Source organism: Anneissia japonica, unplaced genomic scaffold (assembly GCF_011630105.1).
Source record: "Anneissia japonica isolate Jap-2015-1 unplaced genomic scaffold, ASM1163010v1 scaffold287708_len1499824_cov190, whole genome shotgun sequence".
Classification (NCBI taxonomy): domain Eukaryota; kingdom Metazoa; phylum Echinodermata; class Crinoidea; order Comatulida; family Comatulidae; genus Anneissia; species Anneissia japonica.
This window is the reverse complement of record NW_022752295.1, coordinates 1,289,607-1,305,630: the sequence shown is the minus strand read 5'-3', so window position 1 is coordinate 1,305,630 and position 16,024 is coordinate 1,289,607. Positions and strand designations below refer to the sequence as shown.

The 16,024-nt window shown below is 32.8% G+C and overlaps 1 protein-coding gene across 5 annotated transcripts in view; it reads right to left on the bottom strand.

Moving 5' to 3' along the window:
• The window catches only part of LOC117122230 (solute carrier family 2, facilitated glucose transporter member 10-like), a 22,492-nt gene extending 7,165 nt beyond the window's left edge, over positions 1–15,327 (bottom strand). For 3 of the 5 annotated variants that reach the window (XM_033267745.1, XM_033267747.1, XM_033267742.1), the window contains exons 1-12: positions 15,144–15,327; positions 12,338–12,447; positions 11,671–11,706; positions 9,675–9,875; positions 8,795–8,911; positions 6,762–6,868; positions 5,234–5,317; positions 4,310–4,413; positions 3,374–3,569; positions 2,622–2,708; positions 1,999–2,226; positions 123–516 (exon numbers count right to left, since the gene is read on the bottom strand). In XM_033267745.1, the coding sequence (XP_033123636.1) occupies positions 123–516; positions 1,999–2,226; positions 2,622–2,708; positions 3,374–3,569; positions 4,310–4,413; positions 5,234–5,317; positions 6,762–6,868; positions 8,795–8,911; positions 9,675–9,875; positions 11,671–11,680 (1,528 nt within the window). In that variant the 5' untranslated portion in view covers positions 11,681–11,706; positions 12,338–12,447; positions 15,144–15,327. Of the gene's footprint in view, positions 1–122; positions 517–1,998; positions 2,227–2,621; positions 2,709–3,373; positions 3,570–4,309; positions 4,414–5,233; positions 5,318–6,761; positions 6,869–8,794; positions 8,912–9,674; positions 9,876–11,670; positions 11,707–12,337; positions 12,448–15,139 lie in introns of all 5 variants that reach the window. The other 2 variants (XM_033267743.1, XM_033267744.1) reach the window with 2 other exon arrangements.
• Positions 15,328–16,024: the final 697 nt, after the last annotated feature.

Genomic DNA, 16,024 nt, shown 5'->3' with positions numbered 1-16,024 from the left:
AATAATATTACCACACCATTACAAAAGTTGTTCATAATATTAACATTATTGATAACTGCAAACAGTTACACTTGAAATTTCTTTGACAATTGCATTGTAAATATTACAGCTAAAACACATACCTGGCCCAAAGCTAAAGGAATAAGCAGCAACAAAACATGCAAGTGATATCAATGAAATCACTTTTGCTGTAGTGCTCACTTCTTGCTTACTGGATGTTTCAGTGTCTGTCATATTTAAACTTTGGTCCCCAGTAACCAACGTGATATTCCATACAGTGGCCATATAAGGAGTAGCGCCATCCAGGGATTCTGGTGGAGGACTACTTGTTGTAACAGTTTTGAAAGGGGTTAAAGTTGAATACATTAAGTTGATGTCCCTTTTTTCTCTTTTTAACAATAAAAATCTAGAGGTTGTATTCATCAATGGATTATTGGTAATTGTTTCTTTGCGTGATACAAGTTCTTCCGACAAATTTTTGGTTGAGTTATCATTCTGTAGGTGATATGGAGTGACCTGGAATGGAATATTTTTATTGGACTCATTAATAAATGAGCAAAGCACATATTAACCGAAGAGAAATTACTTCATGCTGCATCTAATAAAAAATAATCAGTAATTTATTTATTTATTCAACATGCTTTATACTGGAAGGCACGCTCAATGCAAAGTCACTGGTTTTCATTGTGGTCTAATTAAAACATAAAAATACAAAAGCGATTGAAAAATTTAACAAAAGGACTAAATTACAAAAATAGAGGTGAGACCCATTAATTGAGAGCATTTCTAAAGGTATATTAAAATTCTAGAAATCCCTAGTTATGTTGCTAGGTAGTTGGTTCCAGTTCATGGATGCTCAATAATACAAGGTCTGTTTTTCTTGACATATGTTCCATTCAAGTTGAAGATGGTGAGGATGATAATGATGATGATAGTGATCATAACGATGATGATTGAGATAATGAAATGTGATGATTGATAATAATGATGATGGTAATGATTATGATGATATTGCTGATGATAATAGTATTAATAATGATGATGATAGCAATCATTAAAGACTGCAACTGTAAATACAAAAAACTCATATATATAATTTAGGATTTTAAAAAGCTTGTGTCGAAGCAAAATATGCTGCTGAGTATTCTTCACTCTTTACTAAACAATTAAAATTACAAATAATCTGATGTATTTTCCCAAGATAAAAAAACAAAAACATTATACAAATATAAACTTAAACTACAGTATATTAAGCTTTGTCTACACTATCAAATTTTATGTGACAAAAAAATGTGATGTGTCTATATATGGGTACGATGACATCAAACCACATATTATCAAAGTGTATCTAAAAAAGTTGAACATGTTCAAATCTATGTTTCGTCACATTTATTTTATGCGACTTCTTTTTTTTTTTTTTTTTGCGAACTTTAGACGGGCTTCTTTTTGAGATGGGCTTCTTTTCGAGGCTACTTTTGCATAGGAAAGAGGAGGGCTTTTTTTCAAAATAAATGCTGTAAATTTTGTGAATTACTATATATAAAACAATAAATACAACCACTGGAACATCAATCTGTATCACAGACTGTACTTTTACCTGACATAAAATCACCTAAACTACTGTATACACCAAGCTTGTTTTTAATTTATTTGGTTTTTTGAAATCCATGTACAGTGTATATACTTTACTATCTCGAAAAGAAGACTATGCTATCTTGCAAAGAAGCCCATGAGCTTCATTTCGAGGCTAATTTTTCAAGCTAAAGAGGGGGGGCTTTAATTTGAGATGGACTTCATCTCGAGATTAAACCCAGTGGGCTTCAATTCATGGTTTTACCTGTATATTGATGTTAGAAGAAAAGGTACACCATAGGAAACATGGTGTTGACTTACAGTACCTTCTATAACCATCTCCTAATATAATGAAGCATAAACTTTAAGCAAGATATATTATAATAAAAGTATAAGAATACATATAATTTGTAAAATTTAGCTTACCTCACATGTTATACCGAGAACCAAAATGGACACCATCATGCAAGTTACACCACACAAAAGCAACTTACGCCTTCCAATACTATCGACAAGTAAAAAGCAGAGGGCGGTACACAGAAATTTGATAGTGCCAATACCAACTGTTGCAGAGGTTGCAGCCACATTGCTTTCAAATCCAATTTGTTGCAGTATGGTGGGAGCATAATACACTACATTTGTTTGGCCTGTAGCCTATGAAAAATAAATATTATTAAATATGGTATAGTTCAATCAAGGCCCATCTATGCACTGTCATTATTAGTACAAGGTTGTCTTTAAGATACAGTAATTAGGTATGTTTCCATGAAAGGGGTGTCAATTATCCAGTTTATGGAGATCGGTCGTACATAGATATTAATATGTTTGTAAAGATGTACGATGATTGTTCAATTTTTGGGTTAAGCATCCTCTTTAAGATCTTGTTACCTATTGGGGTATTTTCTCTTGATATTGGTACTTGTGGTAAAATAAATATACTGGAAGGGGTGTTTTCCCTAATGGCGTTCAGCTGGTAGGTTTGCCTCATGCATGCCCGTTCTGACCACATTATAATCATGTGACAATGATGATGTTTATTACTGAATTACCTGTTGTAAAAAAACTAGACCTCCTCCAATTAAAATACGAATACGCAAGTTAGCTTTTGTCTTGAACAGATCAGTGAAAGAATAGCCCTGCAAAAACAATAGAAATACATTTTTTTACATACATTTTAACAGTAAGATTAAATGCATGACTATTATTATTATAGTTTCGTGTAGACTTTGTAAAATTAATGGAATTTTAGCAGTGGAAGAGGACGCTTATATCCAACTACATTGTTTGATTTTAACAGTGTGGTAAGAAACAACAAAACAGACAAGAAGACATTTCAAAAAAGTGTCAGAGATTAGGGAGGAGAAGGACATATCTGGGGTCCCAAGTTGGAAGAAGTCAATTCTGGGAGATGTGCAATGTTGGATCCAAGAATTCTTCTTTTTTTTTTATGTCTATCACATAAAACTTTCATACTTAAATTTGAATATCATTTTCTTTTTTCTCCATCTTATTTAATAATTTTGAAAAATTTAGTGGGAGATTTCCCTCCTGAATCCACCACTTAATGAGCTTACGTAACATTTAATTGTTATTATTATATTTTGCTGCACATTGTGATACCTACCGGCACTGACTTCCCTGAGACAATTGACAATAAAGCAATGAAAACATGTAAATATTATGAATTTGCGGAATATGGGTTATTTCCGGGAGATTTTGATTGCTTGCGGTTTCCAGACTTGGGACCCCTGACATGGATAACTGAAAGATTGTAATTATATAAAATTATTTTTTTACTTACATCCTCGATAGCTAATCCAGCTTTCATGCCGTTTATCTCAGCACTGACATCCGTCTGGTTGCGTAGTTTCTGAAGAACACAAGTTGCTTCATCAACTTTGCCACGCATGATAAGGAACCGTGGGCTGGACGGCAATATGACCATACCACAGCCTTGTACGATTGCAGGAATGATAGAAATGCCAAACATGAAACGCCTGTGAACAAATGCAGTGATCCTATTTAAAATCCTAAACTAAATATAATCAGAACGCCATTCTAAAACCAGCATACTGGCGCTAAAATTTGTTAAACTGAGTAATTAGTATAGGAATGTGGTAGTATTGTATACTTTAGGACAGAGAAGCCAAAATACATTTACTAATAACTATGGCAATAGTAAGTCGAATCCAGTAAACGACGCAATCAAAGCTTACAATGTGGAGAATAAGAAAATATTGTTTTCGTCACTGATGCTAATTTTGGGATGGTGAGCCTCATATCTTATAATTATTAAATAGTTTCTGTTTGAAAAAGCAGTGTTATGATGATATTTCTGCTTTTTGCTATTGATTGAATAAATGTGATATTGATTGATTGATTATTTCTCAAGAACAAAAATATAATGAATCAATATTTGTTTACAGTGGTAAATGTAACACTGGTAACTATAGTAGTCACAGTAGTTTATCAGTACACAAAAAACAATTTTACCAATGGAAAAAAAAAATTATATTAAAATATTTTAGTATATTAATATTGTAATATTATTATTAATATTGTAATATTATTCATATCACAATATTAATATCAAAATACCTAAAGATGATAATATTGTTAATATTAAATAGCACATTTCTTTTTTGGTTTAATATAGTTTATTTTTTATATGTTATAATGCCACACATTTTAGTTAATAGCAATACACACATAAATAACTGCTTTTATATATATTTACCATCCATGTTCGACTGAAATAAAAATGTAACTGACAAGGTAAGCCAGTAAAATGCCGACTGTTATGCCCAATTCATATAGTGACACCAATTGACCTCGGAGATTCTGAAAAAATAAATGGAGTAAAACGAATGGTAGTTTATCTATCAGCTTATCAATAATAATACTTTCTCATAGAATTTCATCTCATGGGTTCAATATTAATATATACATGGGTATTATTTTCATCAATGGTAAAACCTCTGAAAAAAAAATGGAGTAAAACGAATGGTAGTTTATCTATCAGTTTATCAATAATTATACTTTCTCATAGAATTTCATCACATGGTTTCAATATTAATATATACATGGGTATTATTTTCATCAATGATAAAATCACTGAAGCATAAAGGAGGACACTTTAAAATCAAGATGACATTTGCATAATCAAGGCTACCGATGTTACAGTATCAGCTGATTTGCAGTGGTTATAAAGCTCTATTACATTGGCTACTCATTGAATTAATGCCTGTAAATAAAATTAATTACAATATTAATACTGTACAAGAAAGCTACCAAACCTATTAAATCTGACTAAATGACTGAATCGACAGCTTATTATCCCATTCAAAGAGTGAATCAAATAAATGTTCTACCAACAGTAGAAATGAATGTAGGATTTGGCAGTTTTGGAAAAAATAATGAAAAACTATCAACATTAACTGCATTTTTCATTACACAGCCAACAGAACATTATCTTTCGAGCTTAGCATTACAGTGAGACAGTAACTGTAAAAAGGAGTTAATTAGTAAATTTCCCTGATGAAACAACCCTAAAAGAGTACTAAAACAGTAATTTTAGGGAGCTAGTCTATCATAACAGCAGGGAAGATTTTATTGCCTAATATTTAACTACTACATGAGAGAAAGATTAAAAAATACTTACAGAAGGGGACACCTCTGATATATAGATACATTCACCAATGGCAGATAATGCCACAGCAAATCCAAGAATTAAACGTCCAAAATTCTATTAATAAAGAGAAAGAATGACGTGGAATTATCAATGTCTGCTCCACCTATGGTAAAAGGTAGGGTTTAACATAAATATCAAATACGATAAATGAATTTGGAATAAATCAATAATTTTAGAGAACTGATTAAAGTAATAAAATACTTTAATAATGTAGCTTACTGTAGCCATATTTCTCAGAATTGGAGGTCCTCAGATAAATGTTTTAGGTATTGGTTGCCAATCAATCTAGCAACTGCACCTTCGATAATTATCTAGCACTTAGAAGACAAGGTAATCCAATATACATCATGAACTACACCTGCCGACTCTCATGCATTATGCGTGAATCTCACATATGAGCATCTATTTATTATTATATTAATAGATTTATTATTTGTACTTTATTAAGGAGAAATTATGTTCAATTGGTTTTGGTATAAATTGGTATGAACAATATTTTGAGAACAATGTGGCTTTTATATCTGAAATAACTACTCGTCTAACTGATATTGAACGTCAAAATTTTCATGAACAAATTCATTTATTTTCCAGACTTAAGTATTATGTGACATTTAAATATAATTATACAATCGAACTATACTTAATGCATATACAAAATTTTAATTATAGACGTATTCTTACTAAGTTGCGTTTAGGAGTCCTTGAATTAGAAATTGAAACTGGTAGATGGTCAAAAATTGATAAAAAAGATAGATTATCCAAACATTGTACATTAAATTTAGTTGAAGATGAGTACCATTTTACTTTAATTTGCCCTTGTTACACTGATATTCGTAAAAATTATATATTCAAGTATTTTATTGTTAATCCATCCAAAGTTAACTCAATTAATGTCCACTACTGATATCAATACAATAAGTTGTTTATGTAAATTTCTTTATCACTCATTTAAACGTAGAAGTGATCATTCCCTCTGTAAATAGCTATTATATTTTATTTGGGCCAAAGGTCTTATATAAAAGTTGAAATAATTGTCCTTGGCCAATACGTGCCAAGGAACGGAAACGATTTATTAGGTCTCGCGTCTACGTTATCTCGCACATCATAAAAAGGTTTATAAAAGATAAAATGTATAGGTCAAACCAAAGTGAATTCATCAGTAAAATGTGAATACAGGCTATATAAATTTCTTCTAATGAAACTATACCAACCAACAACAATAATCCATAGCAGTTCCACTACAATTTTTATAAATAACACAGAGGGTGCTGTATTTCATGATTATTACATAGAGGGTGCTATATATAATTTTTTTTTGTCTCACACATTAGACACCAACAAAGGTGGCAGGTATACATAAACTGATTGAAAATACATTTCTTCTCAACTACAAAAAAATATTATTTTGTATGCCTCTATTGTATACATATTTTTTACTATGGATTTTGGTGATATCTTTATTTACTGTATATATGTGTCATAAAAGTGTCATCTTTACCAAAGCAGTGAATGTTGTTGCGCAGATGAGAATAAGGCCACCAACAGTAAAGACAATTGAGTTAAATATAAGAGAATATCTTCTACCAAATGCATCGACTATACATCCTGTTAGAAAAAACAAAATAAGGAAAATATTACTTAGAAATATTTTATAAACAATAGCATAGACTCACACAAAAATCATAATGCTTGTAAACATGGCCTGGTAGAACACCACTACAAAATTTCCTTATTATTATCCGCATATTATATACACACTACAAACGAAAAGGTTATAAAGATTTTATCATTTTTATTCTATATATGCAAATGTGCTTGGATGAAATAAAGAAATAAGTAAATGAATGAAATTATATTATTATTTTTGTACAAACAACATAGAAAGCTAATTTAAAATGATCAGCATATTGGAAATTACTTTTAACTAAATCTCTAGCAACAAGCCAGGAAATGAATACATTAAATATATCTCAGTTAATACACCTTAGGGACAAAAACAATATAAACAATGGCTATCATATTCTCTTTGGTAAAGTGTATGAGTCAATTATATTTACTGAACATATGTTTAAAATGTCTGCAGGCATTGGTAAAATTTCCCTAGAGGGTGTAGTTAGTAATGCGGTATCCATTAGAGTCATCATGCACCCAACTCCCATTTGGTAAGTCCGTATACAGGTTTATATTACAAATTAAACCATATGTTTATGTCAGTTATAAACAAACTTACACCAAGTTTGCAGTTAAAAATGCTATGAAATAATGTACTGCAGTGGAGAACAAAATACCAGATCCCTACCTTGTACACATAACTTCATGGTATACAGTGTTTTGGAATGTCCATCAATGTTTACATATTTCATTCATTTTGGTTTTATTACAAATTAAACATCAAAATTCAGTAAAATTACAAAAGTTGCTTTAACTTAAATTGACAAACAGTGAGCAAATGTGAAAGAGCTAAAACTACTGTACAAAATTTGAACTTCCAAATTGTTGTATAAAGGTTCTACTGTTCTTTTTCATATATTTGTTTTGAAATACCTAATTTTAAAAATAATTTTAAAATATTTGCCACTGCAAACTTAGTAGGGGGGCCAGCGCACGCAAACCTCGCAAGGCTCTGCTTTGCTAAAAGAACGACACAAAGGGCACTCCGAGTGTCTATCGAGTTTGACACTCGGTTTGGGGCCCCCACATGCCGAGCACAACGACTTGCGAGCCAACATAGCGAACGAAGAGACTACAAAAGGATATGTCGTACAACAACTTCTTGAAAATAAAATCCACTTCCAAGGCAGAAAAGTAAAAGTCCAGAATTCTTCTCGCAGTAGCGAAAACATGAGACACGTGGTCCAGCACTTTGTGGCTAACAATACACAAAGGAGGTTCTCTTTCAACGAACGTCGAATAGGGAATGAGGACGTTTGAATAGGGAGACGGTTCGTTTGTGGTGCTACGGGTCGGACTGTTCCATTTTATTTCGAAGGGGTGTTCCATTTTGGGAACAATGGCAATTAGTCGGTTTATCCAGGTAAGTAATAGACGTAATAGACACCTAATTTTTTAAATAATTTTAAAATATTTGCCTATACAATTCACTTTTCAAATTTCACTGTAAGAAAAAAGCAATCCTCTCCCCACCCCACCAAAAAAATCTCAAGACGTTTGTTATAAAGAAAAAGAACAACATTCACATATTACTATACCTCATAAATAATAATTAGGTAATAGCAACATTTCGTCAGTCAATTCTCTCACCCTCCCCACCCCCAAGTAAGGGGTGCGGTAGTTTCTACTACTTCGATATGCATGCCAAATTTACGCATACACGGTGAGACTTCCGCATCCTTACCTACTGTATGTGAACTGTATGCAAGCTCTTTTAATTTTACCCCCACAAATCAAAATGGCTTATGTAGACTGACGGTTTGCTGTTTTTATGAGGTGCGGAAAACAAATTTAACACAACATTTCAGCTCAAATCATGTTGTATTTGTATACTACAAGGTGTTTCTTATTGGTACATACCACCCACGAGTGATCCAATTAATGCCCCCATCAGCATTGCACATATTACAACTTCCTGTTGAAAGGAACTGAGGCTAAATTCATCCCGCAACTGGAGCATTGCACCAGCAACAATACCTGTACAATATAAAAATGGCCTCTGATTTATTAATTTTTATGTATTTGAATACTATATTTTATATTTATTTTTTATTACTGCATGTACAATTTTTTTATATTTTTAATATGCAATGAATTGTTTCCGCTCTGCTTTTCCATTTTAAAATTGGACAATAAAATTGAATTGAACTGAATTAAATTGAATAGTACTGTAACTATTTTCTCTATGAATAAGCATAGTTAAAATGAATAAATAACACAATAAAGACACAAGCATGTCTTTAAAAACAATTATTTACGATGACGTATGACCTATGATAGGCCTACTGAACTACTGGAATACATGAGATAGGTAGCATGGGAATGGACATGTTAAGTGCCACACCAATATTTTTTTATAAGCGCCACATTGATGCCTCCAAAAATGTTACAAATGCTGCGGAGCTTATTCAATTTGGGGGTGGGAAGGTGTCTCGAATTAGAGGACAAATTTTAATCAATTTCTGCATTACTACAATGGGTATTAGTAGTATTATAATATACTGTAATAGTTTTTAATCTATTTCAGAATATTTTAATGGTGATATTTCTTATTTTAAATTATCTTACTGAATTGTTTTTCTTCAACTTCTATAAATAATCACTTTCCAAAGATAACAATTTCAAAGTAAACCTAAACATGATATTTCTTTACATAGTCATAACTGCCACGAAATAAATAAATACAATAAAATACAAAAAGTAACACCACATATATTAAATAAGAGTGCACTTCACTTGCCAATGTCATAACCAAACAGTACCCCTCCTAAAGTTGATATAAGAGTAGCAAGGAGAAGCTGTGGGGTCATTTTAGCCTGGTTATCCATGGCTGTATCAGTAGGCTGTTCGGATCTCTCTTGCAATCCAAGCCTCTCCATGGCAAACTCATTGTGCTCTGCGCTTTCATCGTCCATGTCTCCTTGTGAAGATAGCAGGTTCACTAAAAAAAAAATAAAACAAGTTGGATTGACATCTGTCTAGTAATAATAATACAGGAATTTATGCTGTGCCTTTTGTGAAGGAATACAAAGCGCAATACAAATTAATAAAAAATGAATAACATTCAATTGGTGATCAACAATGAGGCCATTTGAAGCAAACATCAGACAAAGAAAACAGTAAAATTGAGCAGTTCAGAGAGATTTAGTTGGGGATCAAATGTATGTAGAAGACAACGAAACCAGAATAAAAAAAAAGTACATTGCTGGGAAAACTATTCCAAAGCCTAGGTTAACTACAGTAAATACATTACTGATGATTACCCAGGGACTTACTGTAAAGTGTATCTTTGAGAAAAGGACAGGAAGCATCAGGTGTTTATTTTTTTTTAATGATGATAGAATTTTTTTTTTGGAGTGGAGTTAAATAGCTTAGTGGTTAAGATGCTTGCCTTTTAATCCCAGGGTCCTGGGTTCAATACCTGTAACCTTTTCTCACGACTTAAAACAACTTCACTCCCTAAGCCTCAAAAAGAGACTAAAAAGCATCATTCCTGTAAGTGGCGCGTGTTCTTCTTGTTGGATGTGAAGGAAATAAAGCAAAAAAAAAAAATAATATTTTAAAATAAATAATATGGATAGGTTACTTCAAGTCTAAAGTTCTTCGATACAGATACAGCATCCCATATAACATAGTTACAGTAACAATCTACTATATAGGTACACTAATAATCTAGTCAATTAACATGTTTAGCCTTTGGAAATTCAATATCAATGGTTTGCGGCTATAGATACCAGTATTCATGAGGAGGTAAAAGGTTATGGGTACAGAATAAGTGTGTGCAAAGATTCATGTAACATGCCAGATGGTTGTACTGTACATTGAATTCTTCACAATTTAACGTATAATTTCCCCAAGGAGATGGAAATATTTGTACATGTCTGATAAGATACAGTACTTAATATGACACATTAATAATGGGGTTTTTTTTTACCAGCATAAGAATAATTCCATAAACACATATTATGCTATAGACTTAAACTATAGCATAAAATCACAACTAACTAAACCAGAGTTCCAATTGCAAACTGTCTGAGTAACTTTTTTTTAAATGGCCTTTTAATATTTAACAAAAATGTATGCTACTATAATCTATAGCCTACAGTACCCCTAAAATCGATCAGCATATTAAATGACCATTAACATTATTATTTTTTAAATATGGATAAATACAGGCTTAATGGGATACTTGTAAGCATATTGAAGTATATATCACTTTATTAAGAAACGAAACTCGTTTGTAACTTATTGTAGCCAAGGGTCAACTTGCATGTTACAATTTCAAGAGCACAGAATATAAAATTACAGTAAAAAAAATAATAATAACAATTACAGGTATTATTATTATTATTATTAAAAACATTAAAATGGATAAAAACCAGGTAATAAGACATGCAGAAACATAGGAAATACACCACTTCTGGAGGGTATCTCATTCATATATATACTTAATTGGGATTCATATGGTGTGCAAAGCAGGGGCGGATCCAGTAGGGGGCACGGGGCACATTTCCCCCGTTTTGCCACTAAATTAAAAAATTTCAAGGCATATATTGAAATTAGTGCTCTAACTTATCTATTCTGAATATGTTGTGCTCCCTGTTTGAAAAATTCTGGATCCACCCCTGCAAAGTAAGGTGTGGGGGCTGTTAGAAAGGTATAATATATATACAGAGTGGTTTGTTTTAGAAAAAGCTGTAAGGAATGTTTGTATATGGCATATTGACTTCACCTACCTGTATCCATTGTGTAAAACCAGGTCTTCAAATTGTCTGCAAGATTTATACAACATAATATTTTAACTAAAACATACTCATATCTCATCTATACAATTTTTACACTAACAAAAATGAGAAAAAAAATACCTTTATTAATTTGCTCTTGATACATGTCTCAATTAAAGACTACTGTATGTTTTGGGACCAGAAATTTTATAATCTTCAGAATGCTTTGGATTTTTATTAGAAAAATATACAGCTACAGAAAAATGGGTTTAAAGTGGAGACAACCTTAAATTTAAGTGTAAATAGTCTGTAGTTTGTAAATACTGGTATTGTTAATTTTGTTGTACTGTATGGAAGCCTTTACGCGAAATAAAATTGTTAATGAATGAATTTAGCAATAGAAATATATATATTTTCAGGTTCGATTTCCACCAAATCATTTGAGAATTTATTATTTCACACGTATTTGGGAACGTACTTGAGTATTCGGTATGATAACAAGTTAGGTACTGTAGGGCAAAATGTCCCTCCTATGATATTTTCCTGATGCAAACAAACATCGTAATATATATTTCTTAATTTGAATTTGCCATCATTCACAAATATTTATAGTAAGAATCAATTAAAATAATAGAGCAAGCTGTAGTGAATAGAAACTGATAAAAATTATTGTACTCACACTCAAACAAGGCCAGCTCATCTCAGCAAAAGTCATAATAAAATGTGGATTAGCCAGACTGCAAACCTATCAACCACTCAGACGACAGGACAGGCATCACTTCCTGTCAACTGCAACATAAGCCAATCAATAAACACCAGTTGTGTCATTACAGCGATATACAGTCTTAAAATCAAAATTTGACTTTTGTATTTGACCATGTATTAAGCATTATGAACACTGCATAATTAAAAGCCAATAGCAATTATTGAATATTCTAGTGTGAATGGTAACATGAACTTAGTATTATGTAACCTTTGTTTATAATGCTAATGATACTCATTGTTGTTATAATAGATTTCTGGTGGAAACCATTAGATGAAAACAATAATGTTGCACCTGCAGGGAAATGTTTCATATAAAACTTATGAATCCTGTAAGTGACAGGTTCGTACTCGCGGTTAGTGCGGACTTGCAATAAAATATTTTAAATATAAATTATATTATTATAGTTTTACTACTATTATAAATTATTATATTTTAATATTAAAATAATCTTAATATTATTCATATTATTATATTAATAATAAAAATTTAAACTTCCAACACAAGGAATTTTTATTTTTTAGAATGTAATGCATGGAAAGCTTCATAAAAGTAATAGCAATAACATGCATTGCGAACCTATAGTCCCCTGATATTCAACCCCTGGCCCACAGGCCAACTCTGGCCTGCCAAAGGTTTGAATCCGGCCCACGCGACTGCTAAAAAAAAAAATAATAATTTTTCAGCGGATTTTTGTTACTTAGAATTTTTTTTCCTGTTAATATAACAGGACCACTTACTTTGGCATTGTTAACTAAGATTCTGGCTTTTTCTGAGTTTAGCTCACTGTTCTGGAGTAGAGTATTGACATGGGGAAGGTGGACTAATGAGGAATAAATTATTAAGACAGGGAACGGTGATATGATGATTTTTTTAACTATTGGCGGCAACAAAGGTCAGTGGCTGATAAAGGGAGCAGGCTTGGGGAATGTCATTCTGTTATAAACACTGTTTTGAAAATGTATTTTAACAGTCTGAGAGTGCTCAAAATTGCAGATTGGCCCACTTTCAAATTTTGTCCGTTCGTTCTGAAAATACAGTAGGCGTCGATCGTCATGGGATCGATCGTTTTTGGGCCCGTTTGTCTGTAATTTGAAGTGTATTTTTAAACAAACGGGAGAGGATGAAGACTTTCAACAACTGTAGGCCTAACTACGGAAGTTTCATAATACTTGAGGAGTCTTGTAAAATATTTTATGTGTGCGAGGTATACATAAAAAACAAACTGAAACTTGCAAGAAAATAGCATTAAACTACAGCAGCATGCACAGTGTCATAAATTACTATTCTAGTTAGACATACAAGCCTAGAAACTGAATTTTCTGGAATATTTGTACTTAATTAAAGTCCCATTCCTGGCAAAAATTCATAAGAAAAATCTGATTTTTATTTAGAAAGATTTATAATACAAAATTGCTTGTTTAACTAAATGTGTAAATTTAGTTAAACAAGCAATTTAGTTAAACAAAATTGCTTGTTTAACTAAATTTACACATTCCTAAACATCAAAAAATGCAAACGGAAACATTAACATAGCAACACTGCTGGGTTAAGACTAGCTTTACCTCGAATTAGGTTGTGCTATCTGACATACAAAAATGGCCGACATGATATTTTCCATTGCTAGTGTTGACACTTGTGAAGCATATTATTTTATTGGAATCATTTCGAACTTGTTAAAAAATGATTCTGACCACGATTTTGACAATTAAACCAACTTATCTCTTGCCGACTCGATCGGCTGCAGTGTACAGTACGAGATGTCAGGTGCAAAAACTAATCTCATTAAAGAGGGTGCACTTTACTTACTGCTCACGATCGTAAATCAGATTAATTAATGCTTCTATTTAATTAATTGTGGGATGAATTAAAATGTGGGGGTGGGGTGGGGGGTGCGGGTTCATGAAACAATTACCAGGGAACAGTAACATACTGTACCTCGACTGATAATATACACAAAAAGCAGTAGGCGAGAGCATTCCAGCGGATGTATTCTACAACAACCTCTAAATTTCAGTGCCTAACTAGTAGCAAAGAATATAAAACTGCAAGAGGTCCGACTGCCCTTATTTTGTATACAGACAGTAGAATGTTAAAAAGTACTCCCGCAAAAGGGGCATGTCCTTCATAAGAACGTAAAAAGCGTTCATATCGAACGCGTGCTGCATTTCGAATTCCAGCATACATTCTATAGACGCGCGGCACGTGTTCGATATGAACGCACATTATGTTCTTTTAAAGGCCACGCCCCTTTTGGGTAGTACTTTTTGAATTAGGATTGCGTTCCAAAGAATCCCCGGCAGTCGGACCTCCTGCAGTTTTATACTCTTTGCTAGTAGTATCAAAGAAGTCTTCAAGAAAATGGTAATCTCCCAAGACTCAAGAGATTTAATAGCCTCTTCTTCTTAAGTTATATTTTGTTCTCCTTCAGCATAAAACTAAAATTTATGCCAATATTTTTTCATGGTTTTGTGCATCTTTTTCGGAAATTTTTTTTTATAGTGAAATTTTGCCTGGAATGGGGCTTTAATTCTAGGCTAGGCTTAGTAGAATGGTTTATTATTACTAGGCTAGGCCCTAGCCCTTGCCAACATTTTTGCATGGCCTAAGATTTTAGTATAGGCCTAGGTAGGTAGGCCTAGGCCTAGCCCTAGGCTGGTCGCCTTGCACTACACGGGCGGCTAGGCCTAGGCCTAGGCCTAGGTACTTGTTACTTACTTACTTGTTTTAAAGTAAAGGTCCTTGACATAGGCTTAGTAACAACACAGGAATAAAAAACAAAAACAAAAACGTACAGTTTTTCTTAAGACGACGGTATCATTTCAACGCTCTATATTATGAAACCTTTTCGTAGTTTATTTGTTTACTCGTTAATCACACGACAGGTAGCCAGCCGGCCTGCGATTTTTTTTCCGTACGAAACCTTTACATGAAACTCCACTCGGCCGGCCGCGATTTTTTTTCCCGTACGAAACATTTGCATGAAACTTCACTCGGGCCATCTCGGATTGACTCGAGTGAGTACGATACGAGGAACAAGATCAGACACTTCGCAATTTCATGACGCTCGAGTTTTACTATTACTGTATTGCTCTTTCTATGTTTACCTACGGTAGGCCTATGAAATCTCACGGACTTATGGGATGTTGTACGTTGTACGTGTGTAACTAACTGTGACCTTGGATGTTATTAAATGTTAGTATATTATCTACAACAACAACAGCTAGTACCTACGGAAGCACCTAAGTGCCATTCGACTTGACGACTTGTCAAGATAATTATGTTGTCAAGTCGACATAATATACATATCATGTCGACATGGCGAGATAGATTGTCTTGACAAGTCGACATACTAAAAATGTTTTGTTGTCATGACGAGATAGGTTATCTTGACAAATCGACATAATAAAAGTTGTATGTTGTCATGGTGAGATAAATTATCTTGACAAGTCGCCATAGTAAAAATGTTATGTTGTCATGACAAGATACAATTTGTATTATGTCGACTTGTCAAGATAATCTATCTCGCCATGACAACATACAACTTTTACTATGTCGACTTGCCAAGATAATCTATCTCGCCATGACAACATACAATATGGA